Here is a 27,943-nt window from a genome sequence, read left to right on the forward strand (position 1 = left end):
TTGCGATGCTACGCAAACGACTTTTTATCAGCTTTTTATCAGGCTTTCGTGTTAATTGATTTGCATTGAGGAGAAGGATTAGGAGTGCGACGAAGAAGAGGAGAAAGACTAGCGGGCGAAGACGAAGGAGGTTTAGGAGGAGGAGACGGAGGAGCAGACGGTGAAGTGGGAGAAGGTAGATACGGGGTAAAGCAAAGAGGAGGAAGAGGAGGAAAAGGAAGAGGATGAGGAAGAGTAAAGAAGGAGGAGGAGAACAAGGACTTTAAGGGAGAGGAGGAGGGATAGTAGAAGGAGAAGTGGAAGGAGGACAAAGAGGATTAGGAGGAAGAGTCAACCGAAGAGGAGGCGTAGAGGGGAAAGACTTGTAGAAGTAGACGTTGAGGTAGGTTTTTGTTGGGTTTCAGATGTAGAGAAGAGTGAGCCTTGTTTTGAGGGCAGAAGGCTGGGTGGACTGTACGGCCGCCGAGGCCTGACTATCTAAATAGAGAACACTGTGGAAGGCACCAGTGGTGACGTGGAAGTCAGGATCCAGTCCGGACCAGTCTAGCAGGTCAGCCCAAACAGGCTGCCTCCCTGGTACTGAGCAGAAGTGGGTCGGACAGCATAGACAGAGGACACACCGGGCGATCAAACCCATCTGAGAGGAGCCCAAGTTACTGTAGACGGATGTAAGTTTAGAACTTCCAGCCCAAAGTGGAAATTCTATGACCTAAATGAACGGATGTCGTCAAGTCCGTGTCTGGGTTTTAATGAAAGGGTCTTCCCATTCCTGTCAGGGATGCCCTAGAGAGCAGAGCAAATTTCTCTCAAGGTCTCCTACCCTAACCCACACACTAGCATTCCATGTTCTGGGTACTCGGTCTAGTGCAGATCACATAGGGCTGCTAGCATCCTTTACCCTCAACCCAGTTCTATCAGCAGGGTGACAGGACGTCAATTCATAAACCTGTCTCTTTAATGCATCTGACCTTCACATCCTCCTCCTCCTCCGTCCGTCCGTCCCTCCCTCCCACCCACCCTCTCCCTCCCTCCCTCCCCTCCCTCCCTCCCTCCCCTCCCTACCCTACCTACCTACCTACCTACCTACCTACCTACCTACCTACCTACCTCCCTCCCACCCACCCACCCACCCACCCACCCACCCTCCCACCCACCCCCCCTCCCTCCCTCCCTCCCCACCCTCCCTCCCTCCGTCCGTCCGTCCGTCCGTCCCTCCCTCCCTCCCTCCCACCCTCCAACCCTCCCTCCCACCCTCCCCTCCCTTCCTCGCTTAAAAATCGCTTTTCATGGCACCCTTTCTCTCACACTCATCTACTCTCTTTCTTCCTCTCTGTCTCTCTGTCTCAAATTTCTGTGCCCCCAACACAGTCATGACAAGTTGATCTTCCGACTTTCTGTGCCAGCTGCGTATCTGTACATGCATACAGTATGTGAGCGTGTGTGTGTGTGTGTGTGTGTGTGTGTGTGTGTGCGCGCGTACGTGCTATGTGTGTGTGTATGAGCAAGTGTGTGTGTGTGTGTGTGTGTGTGAGAGACGTCGACCTGGGGATGGCTGTGTGTGCTAGGCTACTATAAAGAGAATTGTTGAAGCACTTCTCATCATCTCTCTCACCTCCCCTAGTCAGAAACATTCAACCTAGAATAACCTCTTGAGAACCAAAACAAGCCAACAGCTCTCAGTATCAACAAAAACCTGACTGCGTTCATGGCATTCGTTCACCATTGATTGGATGAAAAATATTGTCAATTAGAGTGTGGAAGGGGAAAGAGATCCTTAGGGAGAAAACCTACACCCCCACACGCCCCTCCCTCTGGAATTACTTCATTTGAGCTGATTTTGATGTGATTTCTATGGAGCTGCATTCTCCATCAAGCCCTGGGGACTGTCAGTGCCCCCCTCTTCTCACTAATCCCCCTCCCCCTGCCAGAACAGGAGAGAAGGATGAGAGAGGAAGGAGAACTCAGGGGCACCTAATCAGATACGCAAAAACAAGCCCAAACAAATTCAAATCGCTTTCATGCAAATTGGGGTGATTTACATTGTTGAGAGAGAGAGAGAGAGAGAGAGAGAGAGAGAGAGAGAGAGAGAGAGAGAGAGAGAGAGAGAGAGAGAGAGAGAGAGAGAGAGAGAGAGAGAGAGAGAGAGAAAGAGAGAGAAAGAGAGAGAGAGAGGTGCGGGGAAAGAGAGGGGGAAGGAGACAGAAAACAAAAAGAGAAAGAGCTGACAGACAGAAAGAAAGATGGAAAAAGAGGGATAAAAAAAGAAAAGAGGATCTTACTCAGGTGTAACTAATTCTGTCTTTGCATAAGAGCAAGACAGCAAGACAATCAAAAGATGGATAAAAGAGAGATAGAGAGATTGAGAGAAAAGCGCTTCATCCACCTTATTTCCATAATAAAGTCATAAACAGCCATCCCCATTGGTTCACCCCCCAAAAAAGATGACAAAAAAATCTAAACAAACCAATCAAAAGATGTGCTGCTGATTGGACAGCCTGTCATGACTGTGGTTGGGGCTGGGCGTGGTCGTCATGACACTATGCCTGTTAGCTGTGGGCTGTTGTTCCTTAGCGACTGAGAACAATGTTGTCTTGCCTGTTTAGACGTTCTCTGTAAAATCTCTGTTTTGGGTTTATAACAACGACTTGTCCAACCCTTTTGTCTTGTTTTGTTTTTTCTTGTCTCTTCCTCCTCTTCCTCCTCCCTCTCCTCCTCCACCTTTCCTTATCCCCAATGTCCCCTCCCTTCCTGTTCCCTCCCTCCCGCCATCCCTCCATCCCTCCCTCCCCTCCCTACAGGATGTGCGTTTGTCACGTTTTCTACCAGGGCTATGGCACAGAATGCAATCAAAGCCATGCACCAGTCTCAGACTATGGAGGTACTGTACCCTCGCCCTTCCTCTGTTCTACACCCCCTATATCTCTTTATCCATTCTCTCTATCTCTCTCTCCATCTCACTCAGTCTCTCTCCATCTAGCTCTCTCCATTTTTATCTGTCTCTCTTGCTCTCTTTCTTATTCTCTTGCTCTGATATTATCAGTGCTGTAATATCTTCATCCAAAATCTCAAAGTAGGACTGAAAGAAAAAATCACCCCCCAACTTTTACACACTGAAAAGAACACACCCTTAACTGGAGTTCCCTCCCAGTCCAGTCCCGTCTGAATCACTAAAGCCCCTGTCTATCAGGCAGGTACAGGGGTACCCCTGGCTGCAGCAAGGATCCCACATCCCAAGGAGTAGTGTGGCTCCATTAAATATGACAGGCAGCATTACAACATTTAGACAGGACCCCCATCAGTCACCCTGTGACCCGATGACCTCCATATTGTCATGTTCCCAACATTGTGTTACCCTTGTCAACATGGAGCTGGAGTTGACAGGACTGGGATTGGGAGAAAATGACACGACCCGTGTGTGTGTGTGTGTGTGTGTGATAATGACATACTGTATCAAAGGCAGAGTACCATTGCCATCCACCCCAGTGACCCTCTCATTATAGATGATCATTATAATCATCCCTTATTGATGGGCTTTGACCCTGACAGGAAGAGTGCTGTCTGTAGTTTGTGACTTCAATGTGTGTGTGTGTGTGTGTGTGTGTGTGTGTGTGTGTGTGTGTGGGTGTGTGTGTGTGCGCGTGTGCGCGTGTTTATGTGCATGCGTGTGTGCATTTTTCTGTGTGCGTTTAATATGACACACATATTATCCTGTACACCTTCAGCAATATGGGTGTTAAATTCCTGTTTATTTGAGTTATCCTCACTCTAAGCAGTCATTCAGCACAATGACCAGAGCAGATCTGTCTGCTATCCCCAGCTTTTATCACGCACACATAAAGACCCAAACAGGATGCAGAGAATATAACTGCGGACAATGGAGGAAGTGCTTCATTTCCATCTGAAAAACATGCTGTCTGACTCTGGGCACACATCAATTGCCACATCCGGGTTTTTTTTTTATATTCCCCAGTTTGCAATTTAAAAATAATTACTTTGGGTCCAAAAGAGAGGTTGGTAAATAGAGTTTGGTTATTGTCTCGTCTCTATTGGCCCCCAATGTCTTGGATAGGGGGGGATTGTGTTTGTGTGTGTGTGTGTTTTGAGAGGCATGGAGAGAGACCTATTCACTGATGGCCTTGTCACTGTCAAATCCATTCTCATTATGTTCTGACATTCAGGACTCAGGTGCACACACACACAAAAACACACACACACACAAACACCCACACACCCAGACACTTCCACACAGACACACAAACACCCTTGTTGTGAATGTCAGGGCATAATGAAAGTGGATATGACCTAGACAGGTAATTCACTTGAAAGTGTACACACACACAAGCACACACTGTTGTCAGAGTGTAGAAAAATAGGGCAGACTCATTATGTCATATGGTGTTGTTCCTGTGCTGTGTACCAGCTGATGAGAACCTGTGTTCATATTATTCATTCTCTCTATAAAGGCTCATTTGTAGCTCCCTTTACCGCATGTCCCTGTGTGCTGTGTCTCACCAATCATTCTTCTTCCGGCTGGAGAGACTGATGGTTCACGCACAAACCAGTACAAACACAAAATGAGCTGAAGTGATTCCAGTGCTTGACCAAATGCACACTATGTTATATGAAGGCAGTAGATGGGTGGTCAGATAGACTGAGGGAAATAAGCATTTACAGGAAGCTTGTTTGATCAATCAGAGTGTGTTGTTGTTTGCAGGACCATATAAGGCTGTAGGATCCTCATGTACCTCTGACTACAGACGGAGCTGTCACTGTCTGTCAGTACTGATAATAATCTCCATACTGAGGTCTACTCCTCCGTCTGGTGTATGGAGCATGGTATAGGGAGCATGGTATAGGGAGCATAGGGAGCATGGTATAGGGAGCATAGGGAGCATGGGATAGGGAGCATGGTATAGGGAGCATAGGGAGCAGGGTATAGGGAGCATGGTATAGGGAGCATAGGGAGCATGGTATAGGGAGCATGGTATAGGGAGCATAGGGAGCAGGGTATAGGGAGCATGGTATAGGGAGCATAGGGAGCATGGTATAGGGAGCATGGTATAGGGAGCATAGGGAGCATGGTATAGGGAGCATGGGATAGGGAGCATTATACTGGAGGTGGTTCAAACACACACAGGAGCCATGGCATATGGTCTCCATGGTAAAAGAGAGGCTGTGTGTTTATGTCAGTGGTTAAACGTATCTGTGAAATGCTCGACACTAGCGTATGACAGATCAATGTTGAGGTGTGTGGGTCTTTCTTCCTCCGTATTTCTATGTGAGAGAGGAGGTCTCAGTGCCAGTTAAATGAGAGAGATGTGGAGTATATTTGCTGTCCACGGTTGTCTAGGGGAGTTGGTCTGGCTCGTCGTTTATCTGTGTTCAGAGGGAGCGAAGAGGCGCGCGGGTCTTCTGGAGGGCACGTCTTCCACGCTGAGTTTCACGCAGCGGAGATTGCTTCCCCTCTCAGAGAAAAGGAGAAGCGTGCATGGAGGGAAACCCACCACCAGCATCTCTGGAGTGAAAGGCCCCTGCCCCTCCGCCCCTCTCCCAGGGCAGAGCTCTCATTCTGGGCTGCGTTTCCCCGGCCTGCTGGGTGTCAGCTGGAGTAATGAGATATTTAGCGGAGAGAGAGAGAGTCCGTCTCCAGGGGAATCGGCTCCAATGCCAGGGCCCCAGACTGACACTTTCCTCCGAATGCAATTCTCTCCTTTTTTATCTGGGTCTCGTCAGAGTAAAGAGAGAGAATGACTGCTGGAGATCGAGTAAATATGCCTGAGCTGCTGTCAGCCCAAAGACATGCTCATCCACCAGATGAAGTCAAGTCCACAGAGGCCAGTCGGGGCTCGTCATACACACACACACACACACTCGCCATTTAGAATAGCGATGTGTTGAGGACTAGTGATGGCAGATAGCAAACCAAATCCCCCACCCAGTTAACTGACTCTGAAACTCGCCTCCAACTAAATGTAGCAATCAAACGTTTTTCTTATTCTCCTGTGGCACAATGCCTTTGTTTCTGAAGGTTTAGCCCCTAGTTAAGCTTTGATTGCACTGAGTGGAATGATTTGATATGATAGAATGTCTGTTTAAGCTTCACTGTCTGTTGCCCTTCTCTGTGGTTAATCAGTGGTGCTTTGTCTTTCATGTTATGGCTCTGCATTTGTCCGTGTGTGTGTGAGTGTTTGTGTGTGTGTGTGCGTGTGTGTGTGTGTGTGTGCGTGTGTGTAGGAGTGTAGGAGTGTGTACTTGTATGCACGGATGTGTGCGTGTCTTCACTTTTGTTATGAATATGCCAGCCCTGTCATCAGAATATTATTCCTGTACAAAAGCATTCACCCATACAAACACACACACACACACACAAGACACATTTATCTCATCAACTTCTACAGAGTTTGTGACAATTTCGATTTGATCTTTTTATTCCTTCAAATCTTTCAGAATCGCTCTCTCATCCTCCTCTTGGTCTCATCTCCCCTTCTCTATGACCATCTCTCTGTTCTCTCTCTCCCACAGTCTCCCCCTCCCACTCCTGCTCCCTCTCTCCCACTCCATATCCAAGAGGTGATGAAATAGTTCTAGAACTCAGGAAATCTCTTTCTGGGGAAAAAAAAGAGCCTTGTGGACAGTCAGATAGCTGAGCCCGGAGGTGACCGCAGGCCCACGGGGCTGGTGTATTGTCACGTTCTGGTGTCTGGCGCATTGTGCATGCATCTCCGAAGGCACACTGTAATAACGGACAATAGTTGTTCTGTGAATGCCTGAGACTAGCCCATAGGATAAGACCCTCTCATTTAGGATGTTAACCCTGGTCTCTCTCTCCCTCCTCCCCCCCTCCCTCCCCCCCCCCCCCCTCGCAGGGCTGCTCATCCCCCATCGTGGTGAAGTTTGCCGACACGCAGAAGGACAAGGAGCAGAGGCGTCTGCAGCAGCAGCTGGCCCAGCAGATGCAGCAGCTCAACAGCGCCACCACCTGGGGGAGCCTGACGGGCCTGGGGGGCCTGACCCCGCAGTATCTGGCTGTAAGAGGACCGTCCGCGTCGCCCACCCCTTACTGCAGCCCCGCAGCCAACGCAGCCGCCGCCGCAGCAGTCAGTTGCCCCCCACCGCCCCCCCTCCCCCCCACCCCCCACTTTCACCACCACGATCGCCCTTACCGCCCTTGTACTCCTCCGGAGACACCCACCTCCCCATTTCCCTCTTTCGTTCTTATTCTCTTCTCCCTTCCCTCCTTTTTTAGAATGTCATGGTTTTATCTTTTCTTCGCTCGCCCCCTTCCCTCCCCTCTTCTCCTCTTTCTCCCCAGGGGGCGTAGCCGTACGAGGATAATGAGGCCTTTGACTCAGACAGGGATCTGGGTTCTATGGGCGGGGCCAGTCATCTGATCCAATAGAAACTCACATGGTTGGAGGATCTCTATTGGGTCAGATCAATGATTGATGTTTCGGCGTGTCCTGTAAGGGTTCAGAGGCCTCATTCCCCACCTCTCATCAATACTAGAATATTTCTGAACCTCCCCTTTTCACCTCATTCTTGGAACATTCTGCTAGTCCACAAGACCTGATCCCCTGCTCTCTGCTCACTCTTAAACCTCTCCACTTCTATCCCCTGCTCTTAGTAAACCTTTAAGAACACAATCTATAATAACTACCACTCTCTCTAAGCCCCTCTCAACAATACCAATACTTTTTATTTTTAAATTTAAAACATGTACATTTTCTGTTGATTTAATCCTTTGAGAAATTAGTTTTTTGAGGAATGCTCACAGTGTTCTATTTTTGTCCAGGAATTTTAATTAGCAGATTAAAGACACCATGCATAGCTTCTCCCAGAGACAATTAATTCACATATTTGCTTACATGGAGAGATAACTGTGGTTGTGGACATTTAGTTCCCATGTTGTTACATTGTCAAGCTCTTTATAATATCTAACACTGAGACCTAGATAACATTGTGTTTAAGACACGCATAATGCATTTTGAGTCTTTGAGTCAATTGACTGAGTCTCCCCCTCTCCTCTCTCCCTCTCCATCTCTCTCTATCTCTCTCTATCTCTCTCTGTCTCTCTCTCTGTGTCTGTCTCTGTCTCTCTCTCTGTCTCTCTCTGTCTATCTCTCTCTCTCTTTCTCTTTGTCTCTCTCTCCGTCTATCTCTATGTCTCTCTCCATCAGTTGCTGCAGCAGGCGACCTCCTCCAGTAACCTGGGCGCCTTCAGTGGGATTCAGCAGATGGCTGGTGAGTGACACCATCCTTCTCGCAGCAGTAGACCTCCGTCCTCCCCACAAGCTCCCTCCCCGACACCCAGCCCAGGGGGCCCAGCCCTCGACCTGTCCCTGGTGGTGTGCTCACAGCTCTGCAGGGGAAGCAGGGGCTTGGAGAAACGCAGTCGTTCTAGTGCTTCTTGTGACCTCAGGAGATCATCCGCTGGATGGCGGGAGATGTCATGGTCAGATTGGATCCGTGCGGCAGGAGATAAGGTTGATCTTTGGACAGAAGCAGGGAGGTCGAGGGAACAAAGGTTGAACGGAGAGATGACATCGAGAACCGATCGAATCTGGGCTCCGATAAGCCTACGCTGCTCACTGGCGCCACCTACAGACGCGTTTTGTTTGGTCCATTCTTCTGCACTCAATAGATCTCCACCCCGCTCCCCTCCATCCCTTTGTTTCTGTAATGTCTTTCCTTTCTCCTTTCCTCCTCCCTTTCTCCCACACATCCCTTTCTCTCCTCGTCTCTCCCAATCAGCCCCTTATACCGCCCGTCCTCCCCCTTTTCCTTGCGTCCTACCCCTACTCCCTCTCTCTCTCTCTCTCTCTCTCTCTCTCTCTCTCTCTCGGTGGGTGCTCAGTAAGCTGTCAGCTCTTAATTGTGGGCTGTTTAGCTGTCTGACAGGGAGAAGCAGAGGGGAATATTTATAGCCACAGTAGCGCAGGAGTAATTGGCGCTGCTGAAGGAAAGAAATGTATTATAATAATAAGTGCAAAACTCAACGGATTTCAAGTAGGAGACTTGTGTTGCGGTGAGGAAATGATATACTTAAAAGCAGTGAGCCCTGGGTGGATGATACTGGATTCTCCTTCCCAGAGTGGTGGAGCGGTTATGTAGAGCTTCTGAGCTTCTCCAGTGAGTGTCATTTTGTCCAGGCGTGCCATCTCTGGCTCAGTGTGGGCCTCTGAGGGTTCTCTTACCTCAGCAAAGGGCCGTTTGAACATTTTCTCTCTCTCACACACACACACACTCACACATACACAAATAAGCGTTTAGGGACTTGGAACCCAACGAGGAATGGCGAGTGCATTCCCGGATCCTGTTGGCCCTCCATCTGTGGCGGGGCGAGCCAGGGAGCGAGAGAGCCAGGAAGCAAAAGAGAGAGCGGGGGAGAGTGGGGGAGAGGGAGCGTTGGTGATTGGCAGGAGATGTGAGGCAGCTGAGTGACATCTGGTCCCAGTCTTCAGCATGAGGAGTCACAGAGCCGTGAGAAGCTCAATTAGCATCAATGAGCATCAATTAGAGGCAGCCAAGGCTGGGCTGCTCAACCATAGATCTACACTATACAGCCCTGTAAATACAAACCCATAGATCTACACTATACAGCCCTGTAAATACAAACCCATAGATCTACACTATGCAGCCCTGTAAATACAAACCTATAGATCTACACTATGCAGCCCTGTAAATACAAACCCATAGATCTACACTATGCAGCCCTGTAAATACACAACCCATAGATCTACACTATGCAGCCCTGTAAATACAAACCCATAGATCTACACTATACAGCCCTGTAAATACAAACCCATAGATCTACACTATGCAGCCCTGTAAATACAAACCCATAGATCTACACTATGCAGCCCTGTAAATACAAACCCATAGATCTACACTATACAGCCCTGTAAATACAAACCCATAGATCTACACTATGCAGCCCTGTAAATACAAACCCATAGATCTACACTATACAGCCCTGTAAATACAAACCCATAGATCTACACTATGCAGCCCTGTAAATACAAACCCATAGATCTACACTATACAGCCCTGTAAATACACAACCAAAGGGCTACAATACACACAACCTTAGAGCCCCCCCTTATATCTCAGTGTGGTTTTGTCTTTGTTAAACTGTGTGTGTGTGTGTGTGTGTGTGTGTGTGTGTATTTGTGTCAGGGTCTAAGGCTAAGGAAATGCTCATTGAGTCAAACATTCCAGTTTAATGCAGGTGTATGTGGTGCTGTTGTCAAGGGAAGTTGAAGTGTAGTTACACTATTGTTCATACAAGCAAGGTAGCCTCTGTGTGTTTTTCCCAATATCTTGATCAACACCTAGAGTTCTCAATGATTTGTGGATGCTGGTGTCTCATGCAGATAAGAGTTCATCTCCCCAAACTCCCTCTCTTCCCTGCCTCCCTCTCTTCCCCTGCCTCCCTCTCTTCCCTGCCCCCCTCTCCTCCCCTGACTCCCTCTCCTCTCCTGCCTCCCTCTCCTCCCCTGCCTCCTTCTCCTCCCCTGCCTCCTTCTCTTCCCCTGCCCCCCCCAACTCCTGGTCTCCAGCCTTCCCAGCCTCTCCCCCAGCCTCTCCCTTGTCCTCCTGTTCTCTGCAACACACATGCTGTGAGCAGACAGCCAGAGACAGCTGGTGGAAGCAGACTTGTTGTTCTCTCCGCACAGACGCTGTCCTCAGCACTATCTCTGTGATTCACACACACACACACACACCTCCTGTCAAAGCAGGTTGTCACAGCAACCCTGGAACGGAACATTCTGGCCTGGTTGCTCTGGTATTACGAAGAAGAAGAAGAAGAAGAAGAAGGTTTCCCTACACTTTAAAACTAACCAATCAGACCTCAGAGCTACCTCCCAGTTGCTCCAAAACCTATGCCCTGATAGGCTCTTGCGATATCTGGTCGAATGATGCTGCTCATATTGGGCTCCGCCCAGAATCGCGAAGCGACTCTCCAAAGTATCAAGCAAGACATGATCCTGATTCTTCTGCCTGGTGTCTCGTATGTGTGCTGTGTGTGTATACGTACAGTATGTTTGTGTGTTATGTTCATGGTACTGTATATACATTCAGATTGTATATACGACACATACCTCGCATTGACCAAGTGGCCTTGCACCTCTCTTTTAGTGGGCTGTTATCCAATTCAAGCTACGGACAAGCTGATAGTAATTAGTGGCTGAGAGCCCTTAAGGAGCCACACAGTTCCTCTTGTCTTTGTCACTCTCGAAACACACACACATTCACACACACAATACTTGGGTGAAAGGTTTACACAGAAGGTGTTTGATAGCTGTAGTTTCACCACCGCTCATATGGTGGCATGTTGTCATTAATTATCCTTAAGGATGACTTCATATGCTAATACCACAGAGCTAATTCCTGATGAATCATAATGGCACATGCTTGTGCAGGCGGTAGTTGCTCGCTAAAGCAATATCCAGCATGTCTGATGGGTGGGTGTTCATGGATGCTGTTATCTGGATGAGCTGTGGTCTAGCTCTGACAGCCTGTCACTGTAAACACACACGCACGCACACACACACACACAGGAACTTCTCACTTCTCACACCCCTCAGCGATCCAACCAATGAGGATCTGAAGCCTCCCTCTTCAGGAAGGCTCGACACACGGTTAGCTCACGGGTCCTCTCGCGGGTCGTGGATGCGGTCCAGCCTCGCTCCCCAGGTTTGACACACCCTCTCTGGCTCCTCTCTCCAGGTATGAGTGCTCTGCAGTTGCAGAACCTGGCCACTTTAGCAGCTGCGGCGGCGGCAGCCCAAAGCTCAGCCAGCCCCTCCAACGCAAACCCCCTGTCCTCCAGCGCTGTCTCCCTCGGAGCGCTGGCCAGCCCAGGTAACGACGCTACAGAGGGGGGTCAAACGCGGGGACGCCTGCCTCCTGTCCTACCACCACCACCACCCCCTTCATCATCACCATCACCGCCATCATCCTAGAGACCGCCATTCCTATCTCCATGGTCCCCGTCGTCATTTTCGGCGCGTCGCGGCCGCTCCGTGGTGTGTGTTCGTCCGCCATCTTTTGCTCCCGTGGCGCCGTGTTTTTTTGGGTTGGGGGGGTTGCTCCCGTCGTTCGTCTCCGTGGAGACCCCATCTGTGTTGTTTGTGCGTGCGTGCGTGTGTTTCTGTGTCGTAACCTGACCTGTGTCGTGTGTTCACTTCACCAGCCCAGAGAGAAACAGGAAGTGAAGGAAGATGGAATTATGTGAGATCTGCTGTGCTGTGCGGGGGGGGGGGGGGGAGGGACTGCCTCTGTGCTTTTGTAACGGAGGTCAGTAAAACCAGGTCACTCAGAGACTTCCTTTTTCATCTCTCCCTTAGCCTGACACGTCTATTTCTTACCAACCCCACCTCCCCTCTATTCTTCTCCTCTCTTCTTATTTGCCTGCCCTATCTTTCAGTCTCCACTGTTCCTCCCAGCTCAGTTCCTGCAGCCCTGTTTAAACAGAGCTGCTGTCTGTTTAGGAGCAGTCTCCTAACGCAGCACGAATAAAAGCATTCTAGTGTTCTCCGCTTGTAAACCCACAATGCTTCTCCACACTGTTTGTCTCTGCTGTCGGCAGGCTATTTTACCATCTCTCTCCCTACCTCCCTCCCTCTCTTTGTCACTCACTCGCTTGGTGAATCGTGCGTGTTCAAGTCATGCTCAGTGTGAATGAATGCTGTGACACTCATTGTACCATTGTAATTTCCTAGGAATGGGTGACTGTACATTGAAAGAGTTTTTCATCTCATTGACTCTGTTAATATCTGTCCTTATATGTATATCCTGTTCCCCTTCTTCTTCTCTACTGGTGCTGTTTTAGCTCTGGGTTTTATAGAGGGGAGAGATGGATGGAGGTTTCAAAACGGCCACTCCCCTGACACAAAGTATTTTGTGAAGGGCAACACACAACCACCCGCATAGCACAGGACACACTTTGCAGCACTTTGGCATGTTGTTGTATGCACAGAGGTATATGTATCATGTCTTTTGTGTGTGTGTCATAAGTGTACGTTCATGTAGTTGTGTTTGTTTGTGTTTTTTGAGCTGGTTCGGTCTTGACTAGATACTCAGGGAAACATGTAGTGGTCCAGTGTGGTCCTCTTGCTTGTGCTCTTGGCTGCCTGCCTGTCTGTGTGCTTTGGATGGTGGTCTCTCTTTGGTCGTCTGTCACAGCCCCGGTGCTGGACTTTCATCACCAGCACCACGCTGACGAGATCCTCATTCAGAAAAAAAGACATCCAAGTCCTAATCTTGGTAGCTGTATCCTCACTGCTGTGTTTTTCATCACGCTCCACTTATAGGTATATGTCTGTGTGACCGAGATCACGACGTCACTTTCTGTCAGTTTTATCAGCGGCTGAATGAGGCCAGATCTGTGGGGGGGATTCAGATGTGTGGGGAGCAAAGCTGTGTGTCTGTATGAACAGATCTCCTGTTGCTCCAAGTCACCATCTTGGGTTTTCTTCTCCTAACTAACGTGTTTGGGTTTTTTTTTTTGTCTCCCGCTCTCCCGCCCTCCCCCTCCCCTACCCCCCACATCTCAATTTCCTTTTTTCTCCTTTTTCCTTTCCCTCCTCGTCTACGCTTACACATCCGTCCATCTGTTTCCTCCTCTCTTGCATTTGCCTTCTCCACACCCTCTTTCATCCATCTTTTCTCTTCTACCATCCTCCCTCCCTCCTCCTCCTCTGCTCCCCCTCTCATCTCCCCCTCCCCCTCCTCTTCCTCTTCCCACTAGCGGGCAGCGCAGCTGGCTCCAACGCGGGCGCCATGAACTCTCTGACCTCACTGGGCACACTGCAGGGGCTGGCTGGTGCCACCGTGGGACTCAACAACATTAATGCACTAGCAGGTAGCGTCAACAGTGAGTATTCATCCTCCATCAGGCCGCTCCACCCATCCCACCCTCTCTCCTCCACCACCCTCCAACCACACCGTTAACCCAGACACACTCAAACAAATGGAGATGTCACTTTTACTGACATACATCATACACAACATGCTATGTAAATGTTATGCGTTTATTGAGTTGACGATTGAATCCAAATCGACAGGGGAGATTTGAACCTGCAATATCTTGAGCGGCAGACAGATGCTCTACCACTGAGACATGCCCCTCCCACTAACACAACACAGGTAGCGAGGCACAAGAACACAAAGCTCTGGTTTCTTGAACTCACCCAGCATGTCTAGAGACGGACCACACCCAGCATGTCTAGAGACGGACCACACCCAGCATGTCTAGAGACAAACCACTGAGGTCAGACATCTCCCTGTGTCTGGGTGTCCATCCACACCCTCGCCCTCACCCACACCTTCACCCGCTACCTCACCCACTACCTCACCCACTCCACCTGCTGCCGGGTTGTATCACGGGTTATGCATGCAGATGTGTGTGTGTGATGTCTCGCTGTGTTTTACTGTAGTGTGTGTGTGTGTGTATCCGGGGCTCTGTGGTCTTTATCAGTGTTGTTGTGACAGCAGTCTCACTGAGACCAGATCTCCACATTATTCTCTCCTGACCTTTTCTGGAGCAGCGGCCAGACCAGCCTGATCCGCAGCGTAAATCATCGCCCCCCCCCCCCCCCCCCCCACACCGCCCCCCCCCCCCCCCCCTCACACACACACCGCCCCACACACACACACACACACGCACACACTCTCACGCGACAGGAAGGCCACACGTCTCATTCTGCCCCCTCCCTCTCCACCCGCCCCCCCTTCCTCATTTAAGCACATCTAGCTCTCTAATTGAATTGCAAAGGTCGCCGGTGCAATTATTCCTGAATAAATGAGTGACCTATAATTTCAGAGCGGCCTGTTGATAATTTATTTCCCTGCTTGTCCGTCCCACGCCATGACGCTGTGTCCAATGTCGCTCCGACCCTCATTAGACCCCCCCCTCTCTCCACCACCCACCCCCTCTGCCCCTCTGCCCTACAGTCGAAGGACACTTTAACCAGTGTGTTTCTCCATGTTTGACCTTTTCCTCTATACACCCCCCCCCCTCTCCCGGCTCTGCCCTGATGTTGTGTGAGTGTAGCAGTGCTCTGATAGCTGGTCATGGTGGTGATCTGTCTGGGTTCCCGGGAGGTGATAGAGGGTGATAGAGAGAGACAGAGTGGTAGAGAGAGACAGAGTGGTAGAGAGAGTGATGCTGTGGAAGAGCAGACAGTGTTGAACTCTTGGAGCATCTCCTCGCCAGCTGTGTGGCGTGGATGCTAGGCTCTGAAGGCACGTCGGAGCTTTTGCGCGTGGTGTTTGCGTGTTGTGTCCGTGGGGAAGGGGCATGGAAGAGCGTTGTCATAGTGATCCTTTGACGGCTGACTGCTTACTTCTGCTGTGCTGTTTTAGTGTGCATGGTCAGGTCAGGCTACTCATTCACCTTAATGTTTTCTGTTTTGATGTGTGTGCGTGCGTGCGTGTGCGTGCGTGTGCGTGCGACATGATGTTATGTGACATTGGTGACTATTGTATTTACCTTGTCCTTGTATTTTTGCGTATGGTTCTATCCTTGAGTCTGTGTGAGGTTCGTGCACATGGTTGTGTCTGTGTGTGTGTGTATGTGTGCGTGTGTGGTAAACACAACCTTAAACAGGAGAGCTAATGAGTAAGTGCGTTCTTCTTTTTTTATTGTTGGGTTTTATGTAAAGTTGCTCAAATGCTCTCAGGTATGGCGGCCCTGAACGGAGGCCTGGGCGGAGCGGGGCTGACCAACGGCACGGCGGGCACCATGGATGCGCTGACGCAGGCCTACTCAGGGATCCAGCAGTACGCCGCCGCAGCCCTGCCCACCCTCTACAGCCAGTCCCTCCTCCAGCAGCAAGGGGCCGCGGGCAGCCAGAAGGAGGGTCAGTGTCAGGGTAGGAGGGGGTGAGGGGAGGGGAGGGGAGGGGAGGGGAGGGGAGGGGAGGGGAGGGGAGGGGAGGGGAGGGGAGGGGAGGGGAGGGGATAAAGGGTGGGGGGTGGGGGGAGGAGAGGGGATGAGGCATGTGAGGTGGATAGTATGTTGTCCGTCCAGTACATAGGGACATCCATACAGACGGTCAGTGTGAGACAGGAGTGCATGTACAGGAGGACATGAGTCATCAACTGGCATGAAAAAGTTTTGTATGTATCTATCAAATGAAGATGGAGGTACAGGTAGTTGGGTGTGAGTGTGTGTTGACCCTGTCATGTCCTGCCTGTGTGCTGCTAGGTCCTGAGGGAGCCAACCTGTTCATCTACCACCTGCCCCAGGAGTTTGGGGACCAGGACATCCTTCAGATGTTCATGCCTTTTGGAAATGTGGTCTCTGCCAAAGTCTTCATTGACAAACAGACAAACCTGAGCAAGTGCTTCGGTACGTCAGCATCGACACTCACTCTTAACATGTATGACACAGATTAACTAAGCGACAGGCACACACATGCACATGCACTCTCTCTCTCTCTCTCCTACTCTTTCTCTCTAAATGTCTCTCTCTCTCTGTGTGAATCCCTCCCTCAGGCTTCGTCAGCTATGACAATCCGGTGTCGGCGCAGGCAGCCATCCAGGCCATGAATGGCTTCCAGATCGGCATGAAGAGGCTGAAGGTGCAGCTAAAGCGCTCCAAGAACGACAGCAAACCCTACTGATCTTAGTACTATAGGGCCCATCAGCTCCCATGTTAGCACAGCTAGGGTAAGTCCCCCGACCGACCAGCCACGACCTTTACACCGGGACTAGGGAGGGGGAGGGGGAGGGAGGGGAGAGGGAGGGGGGACAACCTATAAACACCTGAAGGGGGATCCAAATTTTCTTCTTGTTTATTTATTTGTAAAAATACTTTTTTTTTTTTTTTAGCTTTTTTCCTTTTGATTAGCAGTATTATTTATTAATCCTATGGTTTTGTTTGATATTTTTTCACATGAACGCTTCCATTGCCGCCATTATTTTGTACGATTTTACAATGGACGAGTAGCTATCATGGGTAGCTTTTTTCTTTTTCCTTTTTCTTTTGTTGTGTAAAAAAAAAAAAAACGATTTAATTTTTTCTACGTGATTATTTATACTACTGAGAACTTAGTGATTTTGAAAAACAGGATTTTTTTGGGGTTATGAACCTGAGGCCTGAGGAGGCAGTCTGTAAGGGTTCAAATGTGGCTCTGATATGCACACGACCTTTCACATCCTGGTGTTGGTCACAGGCTGCCGCTGCTTCTCTTACCCCTCCATGCCTGCTGACACCAGGGAGCAAAGGGTTAAAAAAAACTTAGTGGCCTCTCACCTGTAGTCAACGGCAACTTCAGCCTGCATACATGCTCCTATTAAACACTCTAGTAATGTCTTATTTATTTATGTGGACACAATTCTTTTTTCACACACACTGAAAAAAAAAAAACTTATACTTAATTACTTAATCGTTTTTCTGGGTCAGATCACATTGGTCTTTGTTGAAAGGAATATTGTGTAGAGCATTTACAAAATAACATCCTGAAATTGATGAAGGCTATACAAAATATGTTTATGGGCAAGGGGTTAACTGAGAATACTTGAGTCTTGAGAGAAAAAGAAATTAAAGTACAGAAAGCCACAGGCCTGTAAATTTTATTTGTAAAAAAAGCAGTTCTATTTTTATACAAAATTTTTACTGCCTCAGAAAAAAAAGGATTTTATTTATTTCCTATTGTTAAGTTATTGGACTCCTAAAGTACAGATTCCATTAGAGTAGAACCTTGTTGAGAAGTCTTGTGGAATTCGGATCTCTAGAGTTCATGTTCCGATAGCAGAACCACGTTCACACCACCCTCCACCTCTGCCCCTCACCTCCTCACTCTATGTCTGTGCATCACATCGGTCTGTGAGACGTTCCTTCTCTCTCTCTTTTTCGTAACTCCCTTCTCTCTCTCCATCTGTAGTGGGACTTAAATCTTTCCTTGCGTTCTGTTTTGGTAAAGTGTTTTGTTACGTTATGTTTCTGTTTGTTTGTACAGTAAACTATAAATAGTTTCTCCCAAAAGGCCATCCATCTTCCTGATGGATATAACTTTGGGTGCTGTGTGTGTGTGAGAGAGTGTGTGTTTGTGTGTGCGAGCGCGAGCGCGTGTCTGCATTGTTGCTGTTGATGTTAATCCAAAACATATATTCTTTTCTACAAAACAAAAACAAATTTAAGAAAAAATTAATAATGGCCAGAAATGTGGTGAGTGGTGTTGCTGTTATGGTGGTTTACGTTGGTGTTGTTGTTGATGTTGTTGATGTTGTTTGTTGTTCTCCTGATTTAAATGCTGTAGCGCTGTGGTGCCCTGGCTCTCTGTGTGTAACTCTCTCCTCTCCCCTGTTTTCTTCCCCTAGAACCCATCTCCATGCCTGTTAGCCTCATCGTTTGCCTAGCATGTCTCCGTGGCGTCAAAACAAAAACAAACAAAAAAGTCTCATCGTCCGTCATTGTTTTCTGATGTGTTTTCTGAGCTCACCTGATCATAACCTGGTCTCTGCCTACTGACCCTTTTGAACTTTGAACTTAGCTTGACCTTACAGACATTTGTTTTGCATGTGACCTCATTTAGAACTGTTTTTTGGGAGGGCAGGGAAAGGGGCATCAGGGGTTTAGGTAAGGATGGCAAAGGTGGGGGGGGGGGGGGGGGGGGGGGGGAAGGGGAGAGGGGGAAGAAGATGAATCAATGTGAAAATGTATAGCTGCATTCAACACAAAAAGACTGAGAACTTCTATGGACAGAAACTAAACGTTCTTTCAAAATACACAAAACCTGTGGTCAAAATTATTTCCATTTAATTTCTATTGTTTAGTTTTGTTTCCTTCATTACGTTGAGTTTCCTTTTGTGTTTCTTCTTTCATTTAAAGTAAACTTGAAAGTTCAGTACAGGGATTGGCATGCGCTCTCGCTTCTGGCATCACTAGCAATATGAGGCCCGGAGCAGACCATGTTGGTTTCCATGAAAATAGACTACTTCCAAACAGTTTTGAATAAAAACTGTCTGATCAATATTAGACTCTCTCAGAGCTCTGTAATGGTTTTTACATTTTTCAGGCAGTGTAAAGTTTTTTGATAAGGCCATTTTAAGTGGCTCTGTTTCTCATTAAATTCTATATATAGAACCACTTTTTTCTAGAGTAGTTTAAGGTATCAAAAAACTCAACAAAAAAAGACCCTGTTTGGAGGGGAGAAATGCTACCTACTTGTCACCTTTTGCTGAACTGACTCACAGATAGACAATCCGTGGTTTAAATGCACATGATGAAATGACCTATATTTTCTACTGTTTAAATGTATAGAGGGGAAAAAAATAATACTAAAATACCTGTAACCCGCGTTAATGTTGGTGCTTCTCGTGACTTTAGTTTAGTTTTTAGTTTCATCACAAGTCTAACGGTCTTAAGTGTCTCATGTTTTTAAAGAGAAGACTAAAAAAATCAGTTTACTTGAAAAATAGATATATTACTATGGTTACTTGTTTTTGTTTTTTTAAGGAGTCCCTATTTGCTAAATTTCATGTTGGGTAATTAGCTATATAAAATTCCTGAAAATATATATAAATATAAATACATATATATATATATATATAAAACATGTCAGCTTGTGAAGCATCAATGTCATTATTATTTTATTTCTATCGTGGGAAACAGTATTTAGATGTGTTTTGTTGTTCAGCAAAATGTGATTTCTTTTTTCTTCTAAAGAAAAAAAGTCCAGATCAGTGGAGTTTAGTGCCAAATTCAGAAGGTGCATCCTGCCTAGCGCGTCAGTGTATTTCTTGTGAAATTATTTGATAACATGGGTATTTTATTAAGTGTTTTGTATGGATCCCTCATATTTAAACATATAGATTTAAAAAGAGTTTGTTAACTTGCTATTATGTGGTCTTGTTGCCTGAAAATGTCATGTTTGCTTTTTTCTTTTTTGTAAGGATGTAAAAAAGTGCCCATGTGTCATATATATACACACAAGGACACACATTAACACACACACACACACTCGTGCAGACCTCACAGTTGACTTTATTTTGTTATTGTGCATGAGAGCCCCTGAGAGTGAAAGCCTCAACAGTACAGTACTTTTCTTTCCAGGCATCACACACACACACGTGTTTGTCCCTCTCACACTCAGAGAAAAAATATCATGAGGCGCTGTACAGAGTGTTCTTCAAAGCCTTATCACTAGCCTTTGCACACACACATAAACTCACAAAGGTTTTTTTTTAAAAACACTGTCAAAATGATTTGTTTTTCTTGATGACGCGCTCTCACTTTCACGCCACAGATTCACTTTAATACAAAGTTGAGAGTGAAACTTATTACGTTTAAAGCCATTTTCAGCCTGATCTCTTCCTTCACATGTACTTAAATGGGTTTCAGTTGCAGTTGTCACAGGCTGTCCGTTAGACACTGCTAGTGTGCGGCACCGCAGATGAATCACTTGAAAACACAAACGCATTTGCTTCAGTGATGCAATAGAAGAGCAAGACTTATACTATCACAAACAAGCCTCAAATCTTTTATGGAAAGCAAACAGCAGGACTAAATCCAGAGTGATGGTGCGGCTATTTTCATTTGGTCGGTGGTTAAGGATCTTCTCTTGGTCTAACGGTAGTCATCAGGATTAATGTGGGGGACATCTGTGACATGTAAGCCTACACAGCCCTCAGACTGCAAGGATGTCCTGTTGGTCTGAGGAGAGTTAGTGTTGGAGCCCCAGACTAAGGACATTGTTCCGCTAACGTCATTGTTGTAGTGTAATCCACCAAAACAGTGTTGAGATGCCAAAGTATTCTGTCAACATTTTCATGGTCAGTCCGTTTACATGGCACATTGTTGTCAGTCTCAGTATTCTATGAAACTGCCCCCATCTCCCCTCCCTGAAAACATAGTTTACGGTCTGCTAAAGGCAGCACTATTTTATACAACTCACCAGTCGCCTTAACCAGGGAGTGTCGTATCAGTATTATAAGACTGTCTGATGTGGTAGACGTCCCAGTCAGTGGTATGTGCCAAGTCTAGGTTTTCCTGTTCTGTACTGTACGTTCTCACTCCTAATCGCTGGGGAAGATCCGCCATTTTGTCCGTTGAGAGTCTTCCTCCGTGGCTCTGAGGCAGAGAAGTATTCCTGAGGAAAAGTAGTATTGTGATGGATCAGACTCATTGTCGTCTTCGAGCTAACCAGGTTTATCTGAAATACAGGGTTAGATAGAAATGTGTAAGTGAGGGTCCAACAGAGGAGAATGATAGGGTGCTGACTTCAACGAGGAGGTTCCGCTCAGTCCAGTTCACAGAAATAACCGTCTCAACCTAAAAGATGCCTAGTTAACCTTCACTATTGTGTCAAATTACCAAATCGATGCCAAACGTCAGTGGATTTCATAGAACATCAAATTGAGGAGGCAGGCAGACTTTGATCATGCAGTACAGTATGTGCAGTGCCATAAACATAGTCAAAACTACCTGCTTGATAGCTGAATCTGTATATAAGTGTTGATGAAGTCCATCTAGATGTCGTCATACATTTCTACACTCCTATTACACTTAAACACCGTTCACTCACGGTCCAAAGTAACAGTGTATAACCCACAGGTTATTTTCGCATGTTTTGATAGACATTAAATGCATGGTTTTGTGTTCTTACAGGACTTAACTGTCCAAATATCCTCTAAATTGCCAAATCTCATGATACATGCAGACACTTAACGAGTTGGCACAGCTTGGAGTAGGAAGCAGCAGCTTGCAGTAGCTGTTTAAGCACAAGAGAGCCCTCCACAGGGGCTTCTGATGAGTGCTTCACCTCAGGGGCTGTCATCACCAATGCTTGTTGTAATCTTTAAATCTTGTCACTGTTCAGTTCTCTGTTCTCCTTCTTTCTTAATTATCTTTAAGTGCTATTTATCAAACAAATGAAATTTAAAGGAAGAAAAAAAAACATGTAGTTTCTTTGCATTTTGGCTTATTATGTCAAGTTTTGGGGAAAATGTTTGTGTGTTTTCTCTCTTCTCTTTCTGTGCCGTAAAAGAGCTTGTTGTCTGTAGAATAATATAATTTTGTTTGATTCTAAAGGATTTCAGTAGTTTAAAAATATTGTCTTGAGAGAAGCCAAAGTCAATGCATTTCAGTGGATTATGTAAGCGTGCTGTATGTTTGTTTGACAACACTTCGAAATCTGTCATTGGTTTGGATTTAAAAAGTACAAAAAATGCAGGCTTTCCTATTTCTACACCTGATTGTACTTATGCATTTTGTACCAGTGGAACTTTTTATACTGGAGATTAAAGGATACATCAAAAAAATATTAGAAAAAACAAAGCACCTGTCTGGCCTGGTGGTGTGGCCTGAGCTTGAATGGGGCGACTATCATTTCTAGCTGGCATCAAGAAAGTTGGGTTTTGATATAAGATTTTCTAGAAGATCTTTGGCTTGGTTTCTTTACTTCTTTTTCCTCACTTGATTGTTGTTGCTTTCTTTTAGAAGAGGGGAGGCGAGTGGCAGTTTGTTTTGGCTTATAAATAGTTAGAGCAGTTTGTCTATACAAGAGCGGTAAGTTTCCTTTCATTCTGTACTGTGTCGTCTACATGATAAAACAATTAGGAATAGAAATATTTAGTCACCTTCAATGGATTAATGTATTAGTTTAATGAAGAGATAAACTAATTAGAGGTTTTTGCTTTTTGCTGTTTAGATTTTTCTGGTTTCTCTGTCCTTCTCTGTGAACTAACTGTGTAGCTGAAGCAGTCAGAATTATTTTTGTAAACGTATGTTCTTGTGTGATGCAGTTTTTTGCTTCTGTCTCCGATATTAAACCATTTTTCCTAATACTTGTCTCTCTCTGTGTCTTGTTGTGTTTCAGTGCTTGTCTGGTGTTGTAATGTTTCTCAAAATCCCCAATGTGTCTCTTCTGTCTTTATCTCTCTATCACTATCTCTTTTGCCCAAATTGTTCTCTCTTTCTCTCTTTTTCTCTCTTCCTTTACTTTTCTCATGTTTGTTTTTTGTGCTACACATAGTGTCGTATATTTCATCCCCAGTGATAACTTGCTATGGTGTTCTCACTCAACATGGTAAATATACATGAGGTGTGTATGTATATTACTATGTAGCCCAAGTTGCCGTGACCCATAGAAACCTGTCATCTGAAAACAAAGCAATACCCAGACATTTTCTGACAGGTTTTTGTCGGACTCAAAAACACAAACTGTTAACCTTTTTTTTTATATTCCTCGCATAATTCACAAATCCCAATTTGAGTTTAGTGTCTACTGTACCAGCCAATGAGCACCCTTCAATATGACTCTGGCTAACAATGATTGGTGTAAAGGTTGAGAGGGCCTTTCTGCTGTCCCTGATAAGGAAATGGCTGCTATTGGCCAGTGTGACTGTTCCCTCATCAGGGATTGGCCTGTGCTGTCCCCTGTAGTGTACACTGTTCTGGGTGTGATCTGTCCACTATGTCTGTGTTTAACTCCACTTCTGTTCTGTCTACTCTCTGTCTACTGCATCCCCCGAGAGAGGAAATAAATAAAGTTTTTCGATCATCTACAAATACCAAATCAAACTTTTTTCTCCAAAACCAAGTCTGACCTGGTGTCTCCCCACAGAGAAGGTTCAGTAGGTAGCTTGTTTGTGTCCTCCAGATGTACCAGAAGTGACCTTATCTATAAATGTCACACTTGGACAGTTTGATTTGATGTGGACTTTCTAGAGCTTCAATGTTACAAGAACCAAAGCCTATTATTAAATATTGATTGTGAGATTCAGGCAGCAAACACAATAAAAGCCTATAGCTGGTAGAGTCTTTACGATGTTTTACTAATTATTGATCATATAACCGTTATTGTAAACTGCAAGACTGTAATGGTAGATAAAGGATAAATATGGGTTTTTCTGTCATATTTGGAGTTGTAGTGTTACAAGTAAGATCTTGAAAGGGATGAATCCAGTATGAAACACAGGACATATATGCTCCTCACACAACCACCAGTGTTGTAGTGGTGCTGAGACAGAGGGTTTAACTGAAGCCCCTTTGCCATCACACCAGCCCCAGGACAGACGTGTCACCGTGGAAGCCTCAGGTAGGTCCACTCGGCCGTGACAACACTACGGCCTCACCTGGAGCCACCTGCAGCTGTTCTTGAAGGGCATGGTGCGATGGTCTACTGTGGTGGTGTATGGAGTAGTCCTGCTCACCTACTGCCTTTGTGGGCACAGGGAGTACCCAGCTCTTAAGAAATACTGACAGAAGGACAACTCCAACTCACTCGTTATATATAAACCACCTTCTTTTGTCTGCGCTACACTTCTGCTACCACCATCAAATAACATACATTTTACTCTAAATAACAACAAGCTGCAGCATCTGTAATCTAAATCATATTAACCATATAGGCATTGGTAGTCTACATCATACTGAAAAAAATAGGCATCAGTAATCCACATCCTAATAACCACATGTATATAGGCATCCTAGGGGGGGGGGGTCAGATGGCTGTAAGTCGCTCTGGATAAGAGCGTCTGCTAAATGTAAAAATGTAAAATCCTCCTCACCATATAAAGACATAAATAGTTAACTTCCTACTGACCATTTACAGGCATAAAGAATCAACTTCCTACTGACAATTTAAAGTCATACATAATCAACATCCTACTGACCATATTTAGGCATCAGTAGCTGCAGAGGGTGTGATGTGCAAAGAAATAAGGATGGTATCAACACTGCATCTAAGATGGTGCTGAGCACTGTGCTATATTTAAACTACCCTGCCAAATGTGTGAGACAGAGAACACTATCAAGCACAGATGTATTTATATCGAAGACCTTATCCATTATTCAAATGTTCTGGAGAGGTAGACAAACACACGCAAGCACATGCACACCAAACCTCATTACAAACACACAAACCGCTACAGTCACTTCCCCTCTACCAGACTCCCCACAGTGTCAGCCAAGCTTCCTGCTTGGATCCAGACACTTTCCAGACACTTCCACCGAGCAGAGAGGAGCAGGAGGAGGAGGAAGAGGAGGAAGAGGAGGAGGTGAAGCCACAGTGGCAAGGGACAAACAGGAGATAAGAAAATGATAGACGGAAAAAGGAAAAAGATTTGTTTGATGAGCCTAATGAAGATGAATTACCTAGGGAGGCATGTGCAGCGCCCCCCTACCTCTGGTGAGACAGAAACAGGAAACCCAGTGTAATGATGCCACTGCAATCTCAGAGGAACTAGCTCTCCTTGTGTATGCTTTAGGGATGCTACCGACTAACCGTTACATTCCACTGTGAGACAGAGAACTCAACTTATTAAGTGTGTGATACAGTCTGGAGTTTAACCATTATTGGTGCAGTATTATGAATACTGCTGCTAAGCCGTGGAAAAAAGTTTTGCCAGGACACTGGTTTCAAATCATCAGTCAACTTTACTCGACACATGAATCATTTCATGTCAAGGGTTTCAGGTTACAATGTTCTTCATTTAAGCTCTCGTAAAGAACAGATTGTAACTCCATATCATGACTCCCAATGTCAAAGACAAAAACTGTATTCTGCTCAAAATACTAGAGCAGGGCAGCTCTTTCTAATGTACTCTTTTCAATAACTCTTGGTTGTTGATCCATCTGCTAGCCATACCTCAAAGTAAAAATCATTCTGTGTGAGGTTCAGGCTTTCAGAGCCCTGTGAAAACCAACCAAAACGGAAAAACATATATATTTATATTTCGTAAAAGGACATGATACCTACACGATTTCATAAGCCATGAAATGAAAAAGTGAAATCAACTTCAGAAACCAATTCAACAGTCAGACCAGTTAATCTCACTGCCACACTTTTACAGTACTCTGCTGACATCTTGTGGCAACAAAAAGGAGTTCTATTTATTTTCTGTTGAGCCTGTTGAGGCTACATTTTCACTGAAAGCTCACCTGGATGAGAAACAACTATCAGTCAGTCTCTCTCATTCATACAAAGACTGTGGCCATGGGACGTCCCTAGCATGTCAATGCGGAATATGGTGTGAAAGCATTGTTGTGAACTGCATCGGAAAGAAATCAAACCTTGTCATTGTGAACCCTGATATTCCAATTGATGAGTGGATGCGTCAGACATTTACTTCTCATGTGCTTCTTCCTGTGGACATTCCTGCTGTGGAGCTCACCCTGTGTTGCTCGTGAACTGCTTTATCTCTGTCTCACACTGAGACACCCTGTGTGTTTGTGTGTGAGCTTCCACCAGAGAGAAGGTGAAGGGTAATTATGAGCAGGAAATCTGACCTACCTGCTGTCCTCTCTCTCCCTCTCTGTCTTTCTCTCTCTCTCCCTACAAGCCACTACAGGTCCACCTAGGGGACGAAGAGTTATATTTCCCCAGTCTATTTCATGGTTACTTGAAGAGTACACAAACTGAAAAATAGATGAAGTCATTCTTTGAAAAGCCAATTTCATCTGTCTGGGTGTTCATCAGTGTGTGTACTTCTGTTGTGTACAGCGTATGGATCTGTAACTGGCATGGTTTGTAGACACCACCGCCACAATCACAGGCCTAATAGGCCATGAAATCAACACACACAGCGGAGGAAGTGTAGGAGTGGGTACCCTCACTTTCACAGGAACATCATCAGGTGTGACATTAGTCTGACAAATGGGCCATAACATGTGGCACTAACAAGGTAAGCGACACAGGTCGCTACCAGCGTGAGCAACATAAAAGAGATCGCTCTGCTGTCAAGTGATTACTGGCTGTGACTCCAAACAACTCTCACTGTTCGGGTCTGCCACTGCATACAAATGTGATGTATCGTAAAGGCTTATTGATTCTCAAAGCTGGTATCACAGTGTTCTTTAGTCGGTGAGTTCCACAGACGGCTCCTTGTCTAATTTCATTTTGCTCAAGGCTGAGAGCTTCAAACCTATGCTCAACAACTGAACACAAGTCACTATTAAATGCATACATGAGTACGTCCACTAACGTCATGAAATTGGATCTGGATGTTTGAGATCAAACAAAATGTACACCATCTTGTTCTGTCCACAAATAATTATAATATCATCATTCAAAGTAATCTACACAGGCACAGATATCACACAGTACAATTCTTCCAGTAGTCTATCTAATGGTCTGCAGGGTATTCCCGGCCTCAGTAAACGCAACACTGTCCTCTCCATTATAGACCCTGGATGTTTGTAAAAGCTTCTGTCAGTGGAGGCCCTGCCACTGGGAGTCAGAGTCAACATGATCCAGGGAGTATTCCCAACTGTACACTCTGATTAACACTATTTAAGGTCGCATTGCACACTGACACACACTTGCATGCACAGTTACAACAACAGTGAGCATGAAGCTTTTTTTGAGAGGCTCTGACACTAGCCCCTTACTTGCCCCTCTGAAAATGTATTTGTTGTCTATAAAGTTGATGTTTGCACTGGGATATTAGACTGTCCCCACTGTAAGCAGTTACTCAGCTTGCTACAAACACAGCATCAATATCTAGTGCTTCCACCGTGCCTTGGTCATGAAAATAGCTGCAAAGCATGTCATCCAGGAATTAATCAATTAGTTTTGTTTTTGAGTTGATGTTTTAATGTGTTGAGTGTGTTAAGAGGAGCTGCAGGTGTTCATGTTAAAGTTATATAAAACAATTATAATATGACCTACAAATTAAAATAATTGTAAAGAAAATGAATAGTACGTTATGCGTTAAATGTAAATAGTGTAAGTTGTTTTATATTTTGTCACTTTAGAATATTGGCAATGGCAAGTAAATTAATATTTTACACACCAGTTCTCCTGTCATGCTAAGACTACATTTAAGTGTGATCCTATCAAGTAGGAATAATAGGCGGCATTTAATTCTCTGTCATGTTCCCATTTAAACCTAGTGCCGCAACCTCGTTTCGGATCCAACATGGCTGGTAAGATAAGCCCGTCAGGCGGCGCATTGCTACCTGGAGTAGGATCGATTGCACAGCGCCCTG

At 46.0% G+C, this 27,943-nt stretch overlaps 1 protein-coding gene across 9 annotated transcripts in view; it reads left to right on the plus strand.

The window, feature by feature from the left end:
• The window catches only part of LOC124469417 (CUGBP Elav-like family member 2), a 30,595-nt gene extending 11,988 nt beyond the window's left edge, over positions 1–18,607 (plus strand). The window contains exons 4-12 of one of the 9 annotated variants that reach the window (XM_047022690.1): positions 2,799–2,878; positions 6,867–7,097; positions 8,178–8,241; positions 11,731–11,865; positions 13,766–13,879; positions 15,687–15,878; positions 16,214–16,357; positions 16,504–16,677; positions 18,331–18,607. In XM_047022690.1, the coding sequence (XP_046878646.1) occupies positions 2,799–2,878; positions 6,867–7,097; positions 8,178–8,241; positions 11,731–11,865; positions 13,766–13,879; positions 15,687–15,878; positions 16,214–16,357; positions 16,504–16,631 (1,088 nt within the window). In that variant the 3' untranslated portion in view covers positions 16,632–16,677; positions 18,331–18,607. Of the gene's footprint in view, positions 1–2,798; positions 2,879–6,866; positions 7,098–8,177; positions 8,242–11,730; positions 11,866–13,753; positions 13,880–15,686; positions 15,879–16,213; positions 16,358–16,503; positions 16,678–18,330 lie in introns of all 9 variants that reach the window. The other 8 variants (XM_047022692.1, XM_047022699.1, XM_047022693.1 and 5 more) reach the window with 8 other exon arrangements.
• Positions 18,608–27,943: the final 9,336 nt, after the last annotated feature.

The sequence above is a fragment of the Hypomesus transpacificus genome, chromosome 7, assembly GCF_021917145.1.
Source record: "Hypomesus transpacificus isolate Combined female chromosome 7, fHypTra1, whole genome shotgun sequence".
NCBI classification, from domain to species: Eukaryota; Metazoa; Chordata; class Actinopteri; order Osmeriformes; family Osmeridae; genus Hypomesus; species Hypomesus transpacificus.